At 44.6% G+C, this 21,964-nt stretch overlaps 1 protein-coding gene across 2 annotated transcripts in view; it reads right to left on the minus strand.

The window, feature by feature from the left end:
• Positions 1-21,964, minus strand: part of LOC138349788 (protein lifeguard 4-like) — a 43,623-nt gene that overhangs the window by 19,073 nt on the left and 2,586 nt on the right. For both annotated transcript variants that reach the window (XM_069309416.1, XM_069309417.1), the window contains exon 2: positions 12,649-12,823. In XM_069309416.1, coding sequence (XP_069165517.1) covers positions 12,649-12,823 — 175 coding nt within the window. The remainder of the gene's footprint in view (positions 1-12,648; positions 12,824-21,964) is intronic.

Here is a 21,964-nt window from a genome sequence, read left to right on the forward strand (position 1 = left end):
TATTAAACAGTTAATGAGCTCCGAAGCATCAGGAGGCTGTTTATAACAATAACAACAGTTGAATGGGAAGTTTTCATGCTTGTAAACTGTATAATAAATGTAACCAAACCAGTCAAAGGTTGAGGAAAGACGTACACGTTCGTAAGTGCTTGCATAAGTGCTTTCGTGAATCTGGCTCCAGAAATTGGCGTTTCATTACATTTACCGCTGGTTTTCTGGGGGGAGCCCTGTCGGCTCCCCGGAGCTAACTACCCACAGAGGAAAATAGAAGGACTCATCCGGGAGGTGGTCGCTGCTCGCTCCGCAACTCAAAACCGAAACAACTGGCTGCAACCGCCAACCCAAGGCGACACAGGCCCGACTAGGCCCAGGAACGTGTATGAGATAACGAGCAGCCAGGACCCCGTTCGACCGCCAAAAAACCCCGGGCCCGAATGTCAAACCAGGTCACGTTGCCAAAGACGGCAGCAAGAGCAACGTACGAGCACGGGGATAGACCGCAGGCTGGCTAGCTGTAAGAATCCTGCGGACGACCTGGGAAACCCACACCCGTGAACAGGGAAGACGGGAAACCAGAGCAACCCAAAACGCGTCCACGGACACAGAAGCCGAGGCTCGCAAATAACAGTGGAGAACCGCCACGGGCCACAAAACACGATGCAACCCCGGCATAACCAACCATGCATCAAAAACACAAGGACCCTTCTGGAAAGCAGCAGTCTCGCTCTTTGCCAGATAAGGAGGAGACGGCTGCAGATGAACAAACCTACCGCCCCGACTGACGGCATAGGCGGCTCATGAGCAGGCAGGAGGTGAAAGAATGCACGAGACAGCTTGCAGAACGGCTTTGAAGTAACATCAATACCGAAAGCAAGTGAAAGTGGCTTCGCCAGCGCCGTGCGAAACGAGGCAACAGTATGAGGCAAAATAATGCCCCCCCCCCAAGAGAGGAACAAGACAATGCCAACAGAACACAGCCACCTAAAAAGGGACAGAAGGAAAAGGTAGGACCGCCAAAAAGACCCACACCGCCGCCAAGAAGAAACATGCAGGTGGGACACCAGCAACGAAGCCACCTGACCACAAACAGAAGACGAGACTCGAGGCAGAGCCGAACGAGCCGGCAAACATGGAGATGGAATGTCTGCTGTACCAAAAAACATCCCAACGCCAGCAAGCCGCCAGGAGGTAGGAAACCAAAACCCTGACTGACTCCAGAGAAGGGACACCGTGAGACTCCGAAAACGCCAACAGGCCGGGAAAGCCAGGAATCAGAATCGAAACCTGGCAATAAGAGAGTCAAGACACAAACAAAACACACAACATGTAGGACAAAAGGAAGCTGAGGAACGAAGAAGGTAGGCAGCAAACGGGAATGAAGGGACAGGACCAATACCAAAAACCGCTGGACCAACACGTCATCGGGAGACTGAAGATCCAGAGGGGTCATGACCACCACAAGCAAAATCCTCAGAGGATGTGACCGGATAGAGAAATACAAACCAAGGACCACATGGGGCACACGTAACAGGGGAAACATGTTGAATAGAACGCCCAAATGAGCCGTAGAAAAGAGAAGAAGAAGCATACCAGTGTCAGAGTAGGAGACAATAAGAATGCATGTGGAAGGGATGTGGCAGAAGCCAACCCCACACCCAGCATCAAGTGCAGATAAGAGCACCTACAAGGCTCAAGAGCCTGTAAAGAAGTCGAATGACAGGCGAGAGGCGGGACCAAGAGTCAAAGCTCATCCCCAGCAAGCACAACTAAGTGAGGACCACTAGGGGAGTACAGAGAATCCAATGTATATGGAAAAGCGAAGCCTGGTTCAGCAAGACCGTCAAGGAATGAGGGACCCAGAAAATCATGGGAACAAAGAACCCAAACAAAGAAGGCCCCAGGAAGAAGCACAGAAGGGCCAAACAAAACACAACAACCATACCCCAACACGCAACCGCAGTATCAAAACCACAGCAAAAGTCACCACATAACACCCTCGACACAGGAACATGTACCACATATCAGGCACCTCCACCTTTGCACCTTGGAACACGTTGGAGGTGGGGCCCCGAAATTCAAGCATGGGCGGACATGCATAGGAGAGGGACTGGAGGGGCATAGTCAGGAGCCGCCTCATATGGGCCAAGAGACCTCCTGCAGTCACCTGTGTTCTGATGTTTGAATCCGGAGGTTAGGAACAAGAGCTGCCACGTATGGGCCAATAGGCCTGCTGCAGGCATCCCTGTTTGTATGTTCTATGTTTTCATGTACATATGTACTCCCATTTGTACCCTCAAAAAATGAACCAGAGCCTGGACGAAGGAGACGCCAGACCGCATAAACTCACCTGCAGAACATAGGCACAGAAGGGTCATGACAACTTTACAAGGTTGGTGCCGCCGGGGGCGGTAAGGGTATCGTGCACCCGCAGCAGAGAAAACCGGGAGCACCACCTGCGGAAGCAGGGCAGAGCCACTCATGCAGGAGAAGAGGAGGGGAGAGGCGAAGGAGGCGCCTCCCCACCCAAAACGCAGGGAAAACCTGGCATCCTCCCCATAGCGGCACTCCAGAACACCCCTAGGAGCAACGGGCCACGGACTGGAGAATAAAAAGAGCCAGAGGCAAAGCACTCTAAAGAAAATGGATGGAGAACACCAGCACTGGTGCACACCGCCCGAACCAAAAATAAACTCCCACGGCGCATGCGCAGGACACTAAAGAAAAGTACCCCAACAGTTTGTATCCCGAGTGATTCACTTAAGAGAAGAAACAGCCCAACGCACGAGAACAGAAGCCAAAAAAGGAGTAAGCAACGACACACATAGCCGGATCATTTAATAAAAACAATGAATCGAATTGGAACCCAATCGGGCCACCAGTAGCCCAACCTGGCAACCCGGACCAGGAATATGGAAGGAAAACGAGCAGTGCCAAGACATAGCATGGAGAGAAGATACATGAACAAAAGAATGAGACAGGGCCGAAAACCAAGAGGAAGCATGGAAGAGGACCAACAACAAGCCCTAGAAAGGACCGGAGGGAAGCCTCACCGAAAGATGACAGACGTTCCAATAATACAGGAAGGAGCAAAAATCATCCTGAATCTTCAAGAACACAGAAGCAAGCACAAATGACGAAGGCATAGAAAGGCCCAGTCGCACCCGAGACCAAAAGTCGTGCAGAACTCCAAGAAGAGGGGAATATGACGGAGAAGTCCCGTCCCAAGAAAAAGAGGGGAATAACAGAAAAGAGCACCCACCGACAGGATGGAACCAAGAGACATAAGGGACAAGGAACCTAGCCCGGGGAGGGGCCGACGCCCAACAACTCGTGCGGAGAGTAGGGGAAGGAAAAACCACACTCCACGCAACTGCAAGCCCCGCCCAGAGGGTAGAAAAAACCCCGGTGGGGTCCAACGGGGCCTGAGGCCTGGCAAGTCAGCACCGGGAACCCACATGGCAGACCCCGGGGCCGAGCTGTCCCCCCAAAGCCCCAGCCTCACAAGAAAAAAACCGGGGCAGCCGTGAAAAGCACAAAGGAAGGGAGCCCACTAGCAGACTCATACAACACGGCCGGTGGAACAGGCTTGAATGCTCCTGTCGCTACCCCGGAAGGGGAATTCCCCGAGACCAACCTAGTTTCAAAACCATGGAAGTCCCGCCCCCGACCCCAAACCACAGACAGTAAGGACCCGGATGCAGGGAGGAAGGGGGGGGGGGGGGGCTTCCCGACAAGACCACCAACCAAAACGGGGCAGCCTCGGGGCTTCCGGGGAGCAAACAACCTAGCGCGTTGCTACCGAAACTCAACGTGCAACGCCCGTGCTGCCTGCACCCACATTTTCAGTATAAGACTGGGGTAACCGAGTCACAAACAAGCAACAAAACTCGCAGGACTCCAGCCCAAAGGTGTCACCGACCCCACAGGCAGCAGATGAAGCCAAAACAGTGAGAGCCACCCTGAAACAAGGGAACAGAGCAACCCTCGAACTTGCACAAAGCGAGGAGGGACTCCAGGGCCACATGAATCGGGCCCACGCTCCCCCTAGGGGTTTCCTAGGGTCCTGAGCGTTTACTATAAAAGGACTGGCGCTCAGGTAATCCCAGGCAGGGTACTGCTAACTGGCGCCCATGTTTACCAAACAACTTTCAAAGAACTGAACCCCCGGGACGTGTACACTCACGGGGACCTAGAAGGGGGGAAACCACCAGAAGAAGGAAGACAACTCAGTACAAAGGGGGAAAGAACCAAAGGCAGACCCCTCACCAGGTAGACAAACAAAAAGAAAAAGAAAACCCCACAAGAGTACAGCGTACCCAGGCGGAACAGAGCCAGTCGCTATGATTGGCGAAAACAAGCTACACAGTACCCTGCGCCCCACCAGTGCAAACTGCCCCTTACCCTAAGGCGAGCAAGGGAGACAGAACCCCCTATCACACAAAGGGCGGCCAAAAACCAAGCAGAAAATGGCCTACCAGCGGCAGGACCCAAGGAACTTGTGGAAGGTAACCCCAAGCCCCAAGGGCAGTACTTACAGGGCACCTAGGGAAGGTAACCCTAGGCGCATGCAGCCCGAGTACTGGAGACTCACTCCCGGCTCACGCACCACCTAGAAGACAGACACCACACACTAGGGACAGTGCTGAAACAACCACTGGAGCCAAAGCACACAACTGGTGCCTTTAGCATCAGCCAAAAAACTGAGGTGTGGATCGCCGGCATGGGGGGTCTGGGGCTCCCCCTTCCCCCTCCCAAGGAGGGGGGGGGGGAGCTGCGCAGACAGTGGAACAGTGACGTGTGCTCCACTTCGACAAAGTGTGGCACACAGGCCTAAAATATAAGATATCTGAACTAGGGCTTCCTGAGAGATTTACTACTACTCTCTGCAGCTTCATAGACAATAGAACTGCTAGGCTTAATATCGGCAGCTACTTGGGTGACGTAATAGAACTGAAAAGTGGAGTACCATAAGGAAGCTGCCTCTCCCCCACTCTATTCAACATATATATACAGCTGACCTACCTCAACCCCAACATGGAGAATACATCACATACGCTGACGATGTCACCCAAATAATTTGCCAACCTGGACCATCAAAGCCGCTACTAGCCGACAAGACCAAGGCAGCATAAACAACTTTGAGAAGCAATGGAAAATTAGCACCAACAAACAAGTTTCAGATAACACACATTGCGAAAAGAAACCCGGACCCCATCATCCTTGACAACCATCCGATCTAATATGCGGAGGTAGGCAGAATACTGGGACTTATGATAAATAGAACAGGGATACAAATTCATGTAAGGGACTGACTAAACAAAGCCAAAGCAGCATTAGGAAAACTGAGGAGATTCCAAAGCCTCAGTACTAACATTCAGATCCGCCATTATGAGGCTCTAGTTCGGCCGCATCTAGAGTATCCCCCAGTACCACTACACACCATAAAGAAAACTAACATGCAGAAACTGCAAGCAGTACAAAATAAGGCACTAGGGAGAGCAGCAAAACACCGTCCACCATATGATCAGATAATCCAGGAGCTCCATGAACTCCTGAACATACAGCCACTAAACATCAGACTGCAGCACCAAGCCATCAGGGTGTGGAACACCATCGAAATGTTAGAGGACCCAATGTTAGAAAGATTGCTCCAAGATGAGACGCCCCGCTCCCACAGCTGGTAGCCCAAGAGCCTCGATTCTCTGGATGAAAACCTCGCCCCACAGTATATAATTTCCAGATGAGATACTGACCAGATATCCTTCCCCCATAATTGGAAAACTGAGTATGTAGGTGTGTATGTATGCATGTGTGTGTATGTGAGGGTATATATGTATATGTGGATGTGTATATATATGTATATGTATATGTATATATATATGTATATATATATATGTATATATATATGTATATATATATATATATGTATATATATATATATGTATATATATATGTATATATATATATGTATATGTATGTAAATGTGTATGTATGTGAGTATATGTAGGTATATATGTGTATATATGAACAACTAAATAAATAATAATATGTATGTATGAACAACTCGATAAATAATAATAATAAAATAAAGAGCCTTAAACAGAACAACATGTGTGGAAGCATCAGAGTGTGTATATATGAATGCTAAACAGTATTCATCTATAGACATTCAGATATGGTGAAACACATGTGAAGAGCCTCTCACACACTCACAGCTCCCTGACAAGAGGGAGCCAGCTTAGCTTAGCTGCCAACACCCACACATCGTGTCAGCAAGGCGGACAGCCCGCCTGCTTTCATACCTCTCACTGTATTTCCCACTTCTATACTTCCCTTCACCTATGCCTCTCCTTCCTCTTTACTTCAAAAAAGGTGACGTGTGACGTCATGTTAGTTTGCTCGTTTCTTTTAGGGGAGTTCTATCCACTTGTTCGGCTTGTGGTAACAATTTTAACCAGAATAGGGGTTTGTTTTGGGATGCTTATCTTTCTGGGTGCCAGACCCGGTCGATGGCAGACATTGAATGCTTCCAACCACACGGGGGTTTCTATAGGCCATTGTTTCCCTTGCCTCTCTGAGGGGGCCAGGTTCTGGCCGTGGTCCCCGGTAGGCCCTAGAACTCCATAAACATGACTGATGCCAAAGTCTGACATTAGCATATCAGCCTGTCTAGCTCTGGGGAGCCGACGGGGCTCCCCCCAGAAAAAGAGATGAGGAGGGCAAAAAGAAACTATGAAATTCACATAGTAGGGCAAGCAAAGACAAGTCTTATTGTTTTTTTTTCAGTTATATCAAACAAAGATTAGGGAAACGATAGGTTCATTAAAAACTGAGATAGGTCAGATAACTGATAATGATGAAGAAACAAGTAGTATTTTTAATAAATATTTTATCTCTGTATTTTCCAAAGAGGAACTTAATATTATGTCTTCAGCAAAACAAGTCTATGTGGGTGGGGAAGAGGACAGGTTGACTAGTCTAACAGTTACCAAGAAAGATGTTATTAAACAAATCGTGAAACTGAAGCCAAACAAATCCCCAGGCTGCACGAAGTGTTTGCCAGGGTGCTTAAAGAATGCAAAGAAGAGCTTTGCAGGCCATTATGTGCCATATTTAACCCTTAAACTGCGCATATTGGGGAGACCCAAAAGCAAAAAATATTAGAATTAAGTAAAAATAACAAATATGTTAAACAAATCTCCAACTTATTAGCTTCAGTGTCATGAAACTTTCATCAAAATATTTTCAGAAATTAATTTTAGACTAATTTTTTTTTAAATAAAAACATTTTGTTGATAAGGAGAACAGCTCCTATTAACTGGAACTGATGGATAATGCAGTAATAAAGAGATGCAAGCACCTGTCTGATGCACAAAGAACAATAGTAGTAAGAAGTGTCCACAAAGTAGATATACAGCTGGAGCCTTTATAGCATTGCTGAGTAATATATAATAACACAAATAATAATGAGTATGTTATTATGCTCTATTTTGTTATACTGTACAGTAGCACCTCTATTAACGAGTTTAATCCGTTCTGGCACTGAGCTCGTTATGTGGAAAACTCGTCTTAAGAAACAAATTTCCCCATTTAAAATAAAGGAAATAAATTTAATCTGTTCCACTCCCAAAAACATCCATACTTGTATGACTTTTTTTTATGTAAATATAATACTGCACATGTAATTATAAATGTTTTGTTGTACTGTTTTCATGTTTACATTACCTTATGAAGACTCGCTGCTGGCTTGAGGGAGACGATGGGGAGGTGGGAAGGAGGAGAGGGGTTATGGTGTGGAAGGAGAATCCACCTCTGAGTCAGGTGGCCTCTCTTCTTGCGAGTTTCACCCCACTGGGACCTTGTTGTGGTTCACTATCACTGGCTCTTCTTTTCTCTACTTTTGCAAAGAACGTATCTATAGACAATTGCTTTTGTCTTTGTTTTAGGATGTCCCTAAAACGAGACAGCAAATAGTCATTAACCCTTAAAGTGCGCATCACGTCATATGACGTGCTGGACGTTGTTCCAGTCAACTGCGCATCACGTCATATGATGTGTTGGAGTACTACGCAAGATTTAAACGGCCCGCGGATACACGGGGTTCACCACACCTTCATCAGGGCTCTTGTAAACAGACGACATTTAAAAAAAAAATCGTGGGCCAAACTCCCGGGTGTTATTGGCCTCAGTATTGAGTGAGCAACCAAGCCTGATGCACGCAGCATGAGCTAACAGCACTGCTGTTCAGCTTGTGACCACAGCATCGCCTAAAAATGCCAAATTATACTTGTTCATGCTATTATGTAGCGATGATATTATTACAGAAGACCCCTGATTGTGATAAAACTGACCTGGGTTCTGATAATAGCAGGATTGTGGTGATATTTGGCGCTGTGCGCCATGGAGGGAGGAGTAATGCTGTGGGAGGGAGGGTGGTGGCGATGTCTTTTGACTGTGTGTGGCCACCTTTTATTGACTGCACTCAGCATACCAGCTTAGTGGTTCGCTATGGTGAACACAAATGTAGATACTTATATATAACGTGTGTATAGAGGGTATAAACAGCAAGAAAAGGTTTGGAGCCGCCATTTTGGTGAGGGCGGTGGCGTCGTCTGCACGACGCCATCGTGCAGACGACGGTGTTGTTTACAGGTTACCGCGATGGTCTTTGGGCACCATACCAGTTTATTTGTACAAGTATGGTGAATAAAACAGGTAGATATTTATATATAATGTGTGTATATAGCGTAATAACAGCACACAGTATTGTTGGAGGAGAAATATTAGTGCGTCTGGCCTTGAGGGCGGCCGCCGATCAGCTGTGTGAGTAGCCACATCTTTGTGCCTTTACTCACCATACAAGCTTAGATGTACAGTTATGGTGAACAAAACATGTAGATACTTATATATAACGTCTGTATATAGTGAATTATAGCAAAAACATTATTGTGGGAGGAGAATGTGGGTGAGTCAGATGACTGGAGGGAGGGCGGGAGTGGCTGGCTGCTAAACGGCGGTCACTCCTCGTTACTTTTTGACTCATAATAGCTACTTAGTGGTTCGTTATAGTGAACAAAACATGCAGATACTTATATGTAACCTGTGCTTATAATGTAATAACCGACAAAATATTTGTTCACTGATTGATGAACATAATTGAATCAACAATATGCACACCATATTTTTGAGTACAGCAATGATTCACTCATTTTATTATATAAATATATCAAACTACACACAATTGAATAATATTACAGCAAAGAAAGTATGAAAAATCAATCAGAGACATTGAAATAATTCGGTAATTATCTCTTTGTGGCAACTCCGGCCTGACAGCTTGCGAGCAACAGACCGCCTGGGACGCACTCTGAGTCATTGCCTATAATTTGCCAGTCTTCCCGGCCCTATAGCGGGCAATATATGCCACTTACGATTTTTTTATTATTTTTCCCGTGATCAGTGAACACAAATTAACAGGTTAGGAAGAAAAAATATTTTTTTTTTTTTTCAAAATGACATGCGCCTGTGGGGATGACAGGATATTAAACCCCGAGCATGTTAAGGGTTAAACATGTTCACACACCGGGTTGTTACTGCTTTATCAGGGCAACTTTTCCAAGAATGCTGTCACCTTTTCAAACATTCCCAACACTTCCCTGATCTCACTGGAAGAGGCAGCATCCTCCCTTACCTCCTCATCCCCTTACTAATGGTGCAAATTGTTGATGAGGACCTGCCATACTCCCTTGTGAGATCAGTCACACAGACACCCGCTCATGCTTTGCTATAATGTCCTTCAAATCCACAGTAATTGTGTCTTTCTTCATCTTGACAACACTATCTTTAGCAAGCAGCTTTTTTGGTGACATCGTGCATTACAAATTGTAGTCACAAAACTTAAAAAAAAAAAAAAAATGAAGAGGGATGCTTGTCGTGCACGAAACAACAACAACACTGGCGTCGGAGGCGTCCGAGAATTTGCGAGAACCCGCGAGGTGCTAGGAAGCACCATGTGGATTTGCTTGTTAATAGAGGTGAAGCTCGTCAATAGAGACAAATTTGCTGCGAGTGGCTTGCTCGTTACTGGAAATGCTCGTAAATACAGCCGCTCGTTAATCGAGGTGCCACTGTATATCATATTAACATTGTCCAATGTTAATATATGTTACCTTCATCAATGTCCCAAAAATATTTTGTTTTATGATAATTTATTTTCTTTTAAGATTTTAGTTTTTTTTCCTTTGTTTATTATCTGATTTTGGTGTAACGTTTACATCCTGGAGAGTGCATACGTTTCCCCAACTATGTGAAGATAGAAAGAAAGTGGTCAACAAATAAAACCAGTGTTGAATGTAATGAAACGCCATTTTCTGGGCGAGACCCGGAGGCTCCCCGGAGCTATCCAGGCTGATATGTATATATGTCAGTCTTTGGCATCAGGCATGTGTATGGAGTTCACAGGCATACCGGGGACCACGAGCCAGAACCTGGCCCCCTCAGAGAGGCACGAGGAGCAATGGCCTATAGAAACCCCTCATGTGGTTGGAAGCATTCTATGCCTACCATCGACTGGGTCAGGCACCCAGAAAGGTAAGCATCCCTAAACAACCCCTATTCTGGTTAAGAAATTGCTACCGAGAGCTGAACTAGTGGACAGAACTCCCAAAATGAAAGCAAGCTAACGAGCATGACGTCACTATGTCACCGCGCTGCTGTCTGAGCAGCTCCTCCCTCCCCCGGAGGGGGAAGGGGGAGCCACAGATCCCTCGTGCCAGCAACCCATGACGACTTGTTAGTGTCTGCAGACTTAACTCTCTTCTCTTACTAACAATGCTCACTTCTGTCATGTGAGGGATTCCAATCATCCTATTGATTGGTCTTCCTCCAAAATAATCTTTCCTGCCTCTACTCTACACAGATGCCGTCTTGTTGAATCGGCTCTAATACACAATGTACCCAACATGAACTTGAGTCCTGTCTTTGTTGCTGTGGACTCTTCCCTTTCAAAGTATATACTTAAATGCTCTAATCTTTCTAACAAACGTGACCTAACATAAGCTTACCCTTCCATTTATCTTTCTTTCTCTTTCCTTTTCTTTCTCTCCTCTCTCTCTTTTTTCTGTTCATTGTTTTTTCTCTTACATTCCCTTACTATCCTCTTCTTATTCCTATTGCTATCTCCTCTCATTCGGTGGTTTTCATAGGAGCTGCCTCGTATGGGCCAATAGGCCCTCTGCAGTTCTTATTCCTACTACTATCCCCTCTACTACATCTTTCTTTGCTCCTCACCGCTCTTGCCTATTTATTGCCTGCATCTACTTCCTCATCACAATCGACTTGAGAATGGTCCAGGATGGACTGAAGCATCGTTGTCCCTTCACCTTCTAATGTGTGATCTGGTCAACATGATTTAGCCACGTTATTTTGACTCATTGCCTGAATATGCACTATACTAAAGAAGAAAAAGGACATTATGAGTGCTAAAGTGGCAAGAGGCGTAAGAACAATGATGAAACAAAGACCACAAACACTTGACGTAGATACACGACAAAACTATGGATAATAACTGGATAGTAACTGGATATGACAAGGAGTTAAAGGGTGATAGTGTTTCGGAGGCCATCATTTGTGAGAAAGAAAGAAGGAAGAGTACTCAGTATACAGGGGGCAAGAACCAAGGCAGACAAAGAAAAAGAAAAAGAAAAAACCTCAAGCGGACAGCGTACCCAGGAGGAACTGAGCTGGCCGCTTTGATTGGTGAAAATATGCTGTGCAGTACCATGTGCCCCTGCCGGTGCAAAACTGCCCCTCATCCTAAGGCAAACAAGGGAGACTGAACACCCTAGAACACACAGAGGGCAGTCGAAAAGCAAGCAGAGGCAGAACCCAAGGAATTTGGGGAAAGTAACCCCAAGCCCCAAAGGCAGTAATTACAGAGCACATAGGGAAGGAAACCGTAGGCGCATGCAGCCCGAGTACTGGGGAATCACTCCCGGCTCACGCACCACCTAGAAGACAGTCACCAACACACTAGGTCCGGTGTTGAAACAACCACTGGAGCTGGAGCACACGACAGTTGCCTATAGCATCAGCCTCAGAACTGAAGGGAGGATAGCCAGGTGGGGGTCTGGGGCTTCCCCCTTTTCCCCTCCCGGGGAGGGGGAGCTACGCAGACAGCGGTGCGATGACGTGTGACATCATGCTCATTTGCTCATTTCTTTTTGGGGAGTTCTATCCACTTGTTCGGCTTTTGGTAGCAATTTTCACCATAATAGGGGGTTTGTTTTGGGACGCATACCTTTCTGGGTGTCTAACCCGGTCGATAACAGACATAGAATGCTTCCAACCACATGGGGGTTTCTATAGGCCATTGCTCCCCATGCCTCTCTGAGGGGGCCAGGTTATGGCTCGTGGTCCCCGGTAGGCCCACAGAACTCCATACACAGGACTGATGCCAAAGTCTGATATTAGTATATCAGTCTGGATAAGCTCTGAGGAGCCGAAGGGGCTCCCCCTAGAAATATATAATTTTGCGTGCAACGTTGACAATCTCAACTTGAAATTTTACAAGCAAAGAATATAAAGTACACAGTGTAGCATATATACAAACAGAAGCATAGTTAAAGTGAACCATTTTGGTGTATTTACCTCTTCACATGGAGAGCAATCAGGAGTCCAATGGCAAGAGGTAGGCACATTATAAGCATCCATGGGTTGGCATGAATGGCTTCACGAAGAACTGGAGTGTAAGCAAATGCTGCCGCCACAACTGTAGTAACTAACAGCTGCACTGACAGCAGTCCATACACTTTGCGTAGAAACCCTGGAACAATTTATTAGTTTTATTAACCACCGAGTTTATTGTGAAATTCCCACGGTGCGCATGAAATAAAGTTCCCCCAAAATTCTTTTTTTTCTTCGTAAAATGATAAATTCCCTTCCTTGAACATGTCTATGTAAAAATAAATACCAAATTCCACTTACTTTGGCTGTGGGGACGTGGACAGGGTGCGCTGTGACGTCATCAGGGCCTGGTCACCCATGCGTGAATCACCCAGACACGGTCGCGCGGGTCATTCAAGCACCGGATGTTGCCACAAATATATTTTCAATTATTTGTTTTATGTATTTCCAATGTAGTTTTATTTGTTTTTTAATGTATATGATGCATATTTGAGTATTTTACAATATGCATACAGTAGAACATTCATAATGTTCCATGGAACTGATACATGTGTCAGTAATGTGTCCAGAATAAATGTTTAGTCGCAATATTACTTGTTAAAAATTCACTAAAATTACAATGTGTACAGTTTCACACACTATTTACACAGTATTACACTGTATTACACACTCAGTACTTCGGAGGTGAGTAATAATCAAGGAAGTAGTCCATGGTACACAGCGCGATTTTGCTCTCGTTGCACCAGGTACAGATAAATTTTCGTTTCCTGTTTCTTCATTCTGTGTGCTTGCAAATAACGCACTCTTTGCATTAGTATTTGTAGGTTGTATGTAGCCAAACTTGTAAAGTATAAGGTAGTATTGAAAAGATTATAGGAAAAGATCAATTTATAAGGTAGTCTTGAAAAGATTGCTTTGTATGGTCCCACACAGGAAGAGATGTAGCTTGCCTCAAAAGAGTGTCCATCAGTCAGAAAGAGATTCAGCTAGCCTCAAAGAGTGTACGTCAGTCAGGAAGAGATTCAGCTAGCCTCAAAGAGTGTCCGTCAATTAGGAAAAGATTCAGGTATTTTTGAAAATATCTATGGAAAACACCACCATGGCTAACACTGTTCATCTATGCAATTTGTATCAGATGCATCATCACTGAATGCAGAAAACGATTCATCTATGTATCATCTAAATAAATTTGAGATAGCATACGATTGCAAGGGTGCCACTCCGAGCTACAACTGGATATATCGTCCTCATAGATGCTGTATCACTTGCACCTGACCTTTGTGTTAGGTCCCTATTGCACATAGCTTCACCAATATTATGACCCTCATGTTCTTCAAACAATAAGGTTTGAATTTCACCGACAGAGAGTTATCTTTTAACACTGCATCAGACAGGTGTTTGGGAGCCAGAGGCACGTGCGCCACCCATGGTTGCTCATTCAGTACTAACCCAGCCAGCAGCCCTAGGGCATTCTGGAAATTTTTTCCAAGATAGCTGCCTCTCACTGGAGGTCCTACGAGTCCATTTTGTATACAACCAACCTCGCACACATTTAGAATGGGTACGAAAAAATCAAAGAGACTTTTCTCAGTTGGCGCAGTTTCCCGCCGACCGAGAATACTCGGCTGGCGCAGTTAAGTGGTTAACCCTTAACATGCTAGGGGTATAATATCCTTTGTTCCCCACAGGCGCATGTAATTTTGAAAAAAAAAAAAAAAAAAAAAAAAAAAAAAAAAAAAAAATCTTGCTAATCTGTTAATTTGTGTTCACTGATCATGGGAAAAATAATAAAAAAATCGTAAGTGGCATATATTGCCCGCTATAGGGCGGGGAAGTCTGGCAAAAAACAGGTGCTGACTCAGCGTGCATCCCAGGCAGTCTGTTGATCGCCAGCTGTCAAGCCGGAGTTGCCACAAAGAGATAATTACCTAATTATTTCAATGTCTCTGATTTTTCGTAGTTTTTTTGCTGTAATATTATTCAATAGTGTGTAGTTTGATATATTTATATAATAAAATGAGTGAATCATCGCTGTACTCAAAAATATGGTGTGCATATTGTTGATTCAATTATGTTCATCAATCAGTGAACAAATACTTTGTCGGTTATTACACTATATACACAGGTTATATATAAGTATCTGCATGTTTTGTTCACCGTAACGAACCACTAAGTTGCTATTATGAGTCAAAAAGTAACGAGGAGTGACAGCCACTCACGCTCTCCCTCAAGTCACCTGACTCACCCTCATTCTCCTCCCACAATACTGTTTTTGCTTTTATTCACTATATACAGATGCTATATATAAGTATCTACATTCGTGTTCACCATAACGAACCACTAAGTTGGTATGCTGAGTGGCAGTGGCAGTCCGCCACTGGCTGCCACTCCCTCCCTCCCTCACCTCACCTGACTTGCCACCATTCTCCACCCACCATACTGTTTTTGCTTTTATATACAGACGTTATATATAAGTATTTACATGTTTTGTTCACCATAACTGTACATCTAAGCTTGTATGGTGAGTAAAGGCACAAAGACGAAGGACCTCACACAGTCAGCTGATGGCTGCCGCCCTCAAGGCCAGACGCACTAATATTTCTCCTCCAACAATACTGTTTGTGGTGTTATTACGCTATATACTGTACACACATTATATATAAATATCTACCTGTTTTATTCACGATACTTGTAGAAGTAAACTGGTATGGTGCCCAAAGACCATCGTGGTAACCAGTAAACAACACCGTCGTCTGCACGGTGGCGTCGTGCAGACGACGCCGCCCTCACCAAAATGGCGGCTCCCAACTTACTCCTCTTGCTGTTTATACCCTCTATACACATGTTATATTTAAGTATCTACATTTGTGTTCACCATAGCGAACCACTAAGCTGGTATAGTGAGTGCAGTCAATAAAAGGTGGCCACACACAGTCAGAAGACATCGCCACCACCCTCCCTCCCACAGCATTACTCCTCCCTCCATGGCGCACAGCGCTAAATATCACCACAATCCTGCTATTATCAGAACCCTGGTCAGTTTTATCACAGTCAGGGGTCTTCTGTAATAATATCATCGTTACATAATAGCATGAACAAGTATATTATGGCATTTTTAGGCGATGCTGTGGTCACAAGCTGAACAGCAGTGCTGTTAGCTCATGCTGCGTGCATCAGGCTTGGTAGCTCACTCAATACTGAGGCCCCTAACACCCGGGAGTTTGGCCCACGATTTTTTTTAAAAATGGCGTCTGTTTACAAGAGCCCTGATGAAGGTGTGGTGAACCCTGTGTATCCGCGGGCCATTTAAATCATGCGTAGTACTCCAACACGTCATATGACGTGATGCGCACTTTTTCGGTAAGTTACTCAACACGTCATAAGACGTGTTGCGCAGTTTAAGGGTTAAACGGCTTCCTCCATAAACTAGGTGTATATACCATGTCCCACTCAATGTTTTAAATGTAAAGATTTTAACCATAACTCAAAAGGCTGCACCAAAGACATTATATGTGGGAAATACTCTGGTTACCATTACACGCAAGACTGTACATCAGATCTGCTCACCTGCTCAAACTGTGGTGGCAATCATGACATTACATTCAAACAATATCCTTCATACATACCAGCAGCAGCAAAAACTTAGGTTCTCCCTACCACCAACTTGCAATACAGTAGTGCATTGAAACAACCTAACTCAGTCCATCATCAACCTCCACCTTACACTCAACCACAACCTTTGCGTGTACCTGATATGTCTGTCACCGACAATCCCACAACCTCAGGGTCCAACCATCTCCCACAAAATGCAAAACCAAGTCCTGATCTTGTTGAAACTCTTGTCACTCGCATCGAAAATGCACTAGAAAGACGCTGGACCGACTTTTAACAAAATTTTTTACACAAGTAACACAACCCACCTCTGAGGCCGACCCAACAGACATCCCATCAACAGCTACAGACACTGACATCCGCCCAAACAAAGCTACCATTGCTGGACATACATCGTTTGAACAGATGACGGAAAAACTCCAAAATAACTCCTTAGCACGCCATGCCAAAATCACTCCCCAGGCTGACTTGCCACAAACTCCAACCACCAGTACCCAGAGTAAGACAGCCTCCAATCCACATCTAAGTATCCAACACGTACTACTATTGGCATGCCAAGGAAAATGGACACATCCATAACCCATACATCCTAAATGGCTCCCCTAACCTTCATGCCTTGGAATGCAAAAAGCATTAAAACATCTCTCACAGAGCTTAAACAATTCCTTTACTCATCCAAACCGAACTTAGCTTTTATAACCGAATCCTGGCTCACTCCCAAACAAAATCTTATTTTTGAAAACTTTCAGATGCAGAGACTGGACAGACCAAACCGTATGGGTGGTGGTATTTTCCTCCTAACACGGAGTAATATGATATGTAAACTTGTAACACTTACAAATTTTGTGAATGGTAAAGTAGAAATTTTAGCATGCCTAATACCTTACAATGATACACACATCCTTTCTGGGTATATACAACACTGGTGGCACAATAAACTTAAACGAACTGGAATTCCATCTTAACCAATTACGACACTCGATCATTGTTACAGGTGATCTCAATGCTAACCACCCCACATGGAGTAGAGGCACCCAAAATACTGCAGGCACCGATCTATATAGCTAAAGACACTGCACCATACAGTATATTCTTCTTTTGCCACCCTACCTGGCAAACTACTTTAACTACAGAACCAATTATGAAGCCTCACCTGACATCTGCTTTGGCTGGGCACATTTTCAACATGAACTACAGTTTCATACTGAACCAGATATTAGTAGTGACCACAAACTCACTTATTATAAAATTACTAACTTTCAGCCACCAACCTACCCCCTAATGAAATAAATAAAAAAAATAAATAAAAAGCAATATTAATATTAATGTATCACAGGTCTAACTTGAAATTACTGAATTCAGTTAGTTAAATAATTTGATTTGAATTCGATTACGGAAACGTCATGAATCAGGATTCCATTGGTTTACTGCCATGTGCTATTGCTAGCCATGAGCGTGGCTCTTCTGAATGTCACTTGACAACCTACACTCACAACAAAGGCTTGAAGTTTCTAAAACAGTATAGTGCAGAAGATCAAAAACTGATAGCAAAGCGAAGTGAACTGAACTTGGATGGAGAATCTCAAGTATGCCTCCATCATGAAGCTTTGCTGTTGATGAAATTTAAATTTTTGCAAAAAACTTGCTGCAATCCCTTCAAGAAGAAATGCCATGTAAAGCGAAAAGATTTGCAACCAATCACAGTAGATACTGCAGAGGATAATCCTAGGATAAGACTCCACATGAGGCTTGGCAACCTGTCAGACACCCAACTAACAGGCTAGGGAAACCTGCGAGAAAGTGGCCCGCCTGTGGCTAGCCTTGCCTGGCTATCGGGCGTGGCCACTAGGCAATGGGGTTGCCAATCACTTAGATAGATAGTGGCTCAGCCACCGTGGACCAAAGCAAGGATTACACTAATAATGGGTAAATTTGCCTTCTGCAAATTGCCATGCTCTGGATTTGACAGCCTACAATAGCCTACAATATACATACGCCTTGCATATAAGTGTCATTTTCAGAGTCCTGTGGCTGAACTAGGAATTCAGATCCCAATCTAAATAAAAGTTACTCTTGTACAGAAAAATCTGCTCTATCCAATGGTGTCATTCAAAACCAAATTGGGAATGATGTATATTGAGATATATTGAGATATACTGGTATTGGTAGTGATATTATCATGGATTGGTAGCCGAATGGCTACCCAAACTACACTTTTTATTACACTGCTGTATTCCGCAACAAAAGTTGCCCTGGTATGCCAAATTTCACACCTCTCTGGGCACTAGTCGTGATTTAACAAAGGGTCAAAGTTGGTAATTTTTGTGGTATTTACGCATTAACCAGATGAGAGCCCATTCAATATGGACCTATTATTTAAGAACCAAAGCAGATTGAGTTCTAGTATTTTGCACATTTTCATTTGGGGTCTAGGGCTACTTTATTACACAATTTCATTAGATTTAGAAAGGGTCGAGTGGGAGGCCTTTGGTGAATTAACGTGGAATGACCCGATAGCCTCACACCTACCATGTCACATTCAAAATTTTGGGCTACATTTAACGGGATTAAAGGTCGCCCAACATTCCCTTCGTTTCCCATGATGATCAACGGTTCACTCTGTCAAACACCTCAGGAGCGTGCCAATGTTCTTGCTGAATGTCAAAGTTATCCCCTTAACACCCTTCCTTCAAGCCCAAGAACCCTCCCTCAGACAAGAAATTGACCGTGCCATACCGCTACCCATGCTCGGCATCGACAACACGTACACCTTAAATGAGCTACAAATACCCTTAACCCACCTACCTCTTGGCAAGGCACCTGGAGAGGATGGAATTCCATGTGAACTTAACAAATATCTTCCATCGAATGCACATAGTAAGTACTCTTCTAAACTATTACAACCTATGCCGGACTCACGGAAATATTCCCTCACAATGGCAGACCAGTATTATTCTTCCTTTCCTAAAACCAGGAAAAGACCCATCCCAACCTGCGCTATACAGGCCTATCTCCTTACTATCGCCTCGGTAAAGTCATGGAAAGGCTAGTACATACTCGCCTCCAATGGTACCTAGAGCATAATAATATTTTACTGTCACTCCATGCTGGATTTTGACTGCAATGCTCCACACTGGTTCTCTACCTAGACCTCAAAAGAGCTTACACTACAGTGTGGCATCAGCAAAAGAACCGAGGAGAGGAGAGTCATCTAATGGCTGGGGCCAATTAATTACTTGTCTTCTGAATAATTTCTCTGCCCAATTTTTTAATTATCTGCTAGTGTGTCTAGCTTGATCAGTCATGTCTGGTGTGTCCAGCTTGATCAATCATGACAATATATTGCATCAGAATGAGCAATATATTGTCAGGGTCTCAGTATTATAATCAAGTTCGCTCTCAGCTCACAATCAAGCTGGGTTATTCCAGGTCAGAATCCCGGGCAGGACAGAAATAGTAAGTCAAATTTCCTATCACTTAATGCACCTGTTCAAGCTGTAAGTAAGTACCCAGCTTGCTGTGGGGTTGTATCCTGAAAAGGGTGAGTAATTTGACCTTGTGGGGACCTTGATATAAACCTAACATGTACACTTATATACACTGGTACCCACCAGGCCTGGTAGCCTGGTGGATAGCGCACAGGACTCATAATTCTGTGGCGCGGGTTCGATTCCCGCACTAGGCAGAAACAAATGGGCAAAGTTTCTTTCACCCTGAATGCCCCTGTTACCTAGCAGTAAATAGGTACCTTGGAGTTAGTCAGCTGTCACGGGCTGCTTTCTGGGGTGTGTGTGTGTGGTGTGGAGAGAGAGAGAAAAAAATAGTAGTAAACAGTTGATTGACAGTTGAGAGGGGGGCCGAAAGAGCACAGCTCAACCCCCGCAAACACAACTAGGTGAATTCTAGGTGAATACACTAGCTGCCAGTCCCCCTGTGCAATGAATTATTATTATTATTATTATTATTATTATAGGCAATGGAATCAAGCCCAGTAACTGTCTCAGTACAGCATGTGAAAATGATATTTGCCAAGGTAGGAGCAGAGTAGGATAAAAATAATATAGCACTAAACAAAATTAGGAATAAGGAAGGAGTCCAGGTCATCTGCAGTGTTCTGCCAAGGCTGAGAGTCCTTGAGGTTACCTTGAGGAGCTTCCGGGGCTCAGCGCCCCCGCGGCCCGGTCGTCGACCAGGCCTCCTGGTTGCTGGACTGATCAACCAGGCTGTTGGACGCGGCTGCTCGCAGCCTGACGTATGAGTCACAGCCTGGTTGATCAGGTATCCTTTGGAGGTGCTTATCCAGTTCTCTCTTGAACACTGTGAGGGGTCGGCCAGTTATGCCCCTTATGTGTAGTGGAAGCGTGTTGAACAGTCTCAGGCCTCTGATGTTGATAGAGTTCTCTCTCAGAGTACCTGTTGCACCTCTGCTTTTCAACGGGGGTATTCTGCACATCCTGCCATGTCTTCTGGTCTCATGTGATGTTATTTCTGTGTTCAGGTTTGGGACCAGCCCCTCTAATATTTTCCACGTGTAAATTATTATGTACCTCTCCCGCCTGCGCTCAAGGGAGTTCAGTTTTAGGCTCTTTAGTCGGTCCCAATAGTTTAGATGTTTTACTGAGTGGATTCTAGCAGTAAAGGATCTCTGCACGCTCTCCAGGTCAGCAATTTCTCCAGCTTTGAAAGGTGCTGTCATTGTGCAGCAGTACTCCACTCTAGAGAGCACAAGCGTTTTGAAAAGTATCATCATCGGTATAGCATCTCTAGTGTGAAAAGTTCTTGTTATCCAACCTGTCATTTTTCTTGCAGTTGTGACGGCTACTTTATTGTGTTCTTTAAAGGTAAGGTCTTCCGACATGAGTACACCCAGATCCTTTACATTGCCTTTTCGTTCTATGTTATGATTTGCCTGAGTTTTGTACGTGGTTTCCGTTTTTATATTTTCATTTTTTCCATAGCGCATGAGCTGGAACTTATCTTCGTTAAACACCATATTATTTTCTGTAGCCCATAGAAAGACCTGATCTACATCTGACTGGAGATTCGCCGTGTCCTCTATGTTGCCTACTCTCATGAAGATCCTAGTGTCATCTACAAAGGATGATACAGTGCTATAGGTTGTGTTCTTGTCTATGTCCGAAATGAGGATGAGAAAAAGTACTGGAGCAAGCACAGTACCCTGGGGGACTGAGCTCTTCACGGTTGATGGGCTGGATTTTATTTTGTTGACTATTACACATTGGGTTCTGTTGGTCAGGAAATTGTAGATCCATCTGCCTATTTTTCCGGTAATTCCTTTTGAACGCATTTTATGTGCAATAACACCATGGTCACATTTATCAAAAGCTTTTGCGAAATCTGTGTAAATTACATCCGCGTTTTGTTTGTCTTCCATAGCATCTAATGCCATATCATAGTGGTCCAGCAACTGCGACAGGCAAGAGCGCCCTGTTCTGAAACCATGTTGTCCGGGGTTATGAGTTGCTGTGATTCCATGTATTTTGTGATTTTACTTCTTAGCACTCTCTCAAAAATTTTTATGATGTGCGATGTTAGTGCTATCGGTCTGTAATTTTTTGCCTCTGCCTTATTTCCTCCTTTATGAAGTGGTGCTATCTCTGCTGTTTTTAGTATATCAGGAATAACGCCAGTATCTAGGCTGTCTCTC

Source organism: Procambarus clarkii, chromosome 65 (assembly GCF_040958095.1).
Source record: "Procambarus clarkii isolate CNS0578487 chromosome 65, FALCON_Pclarkii_2.0, whole genome shotgun sequence".
In the NCBI taxonomy this organism is placed as follows: Eukaryota; Metazoa; Arthropoda; class Malacostraca; order Decapoda; family Cambaridae; genus Procambarus; species Procambarus clarkii.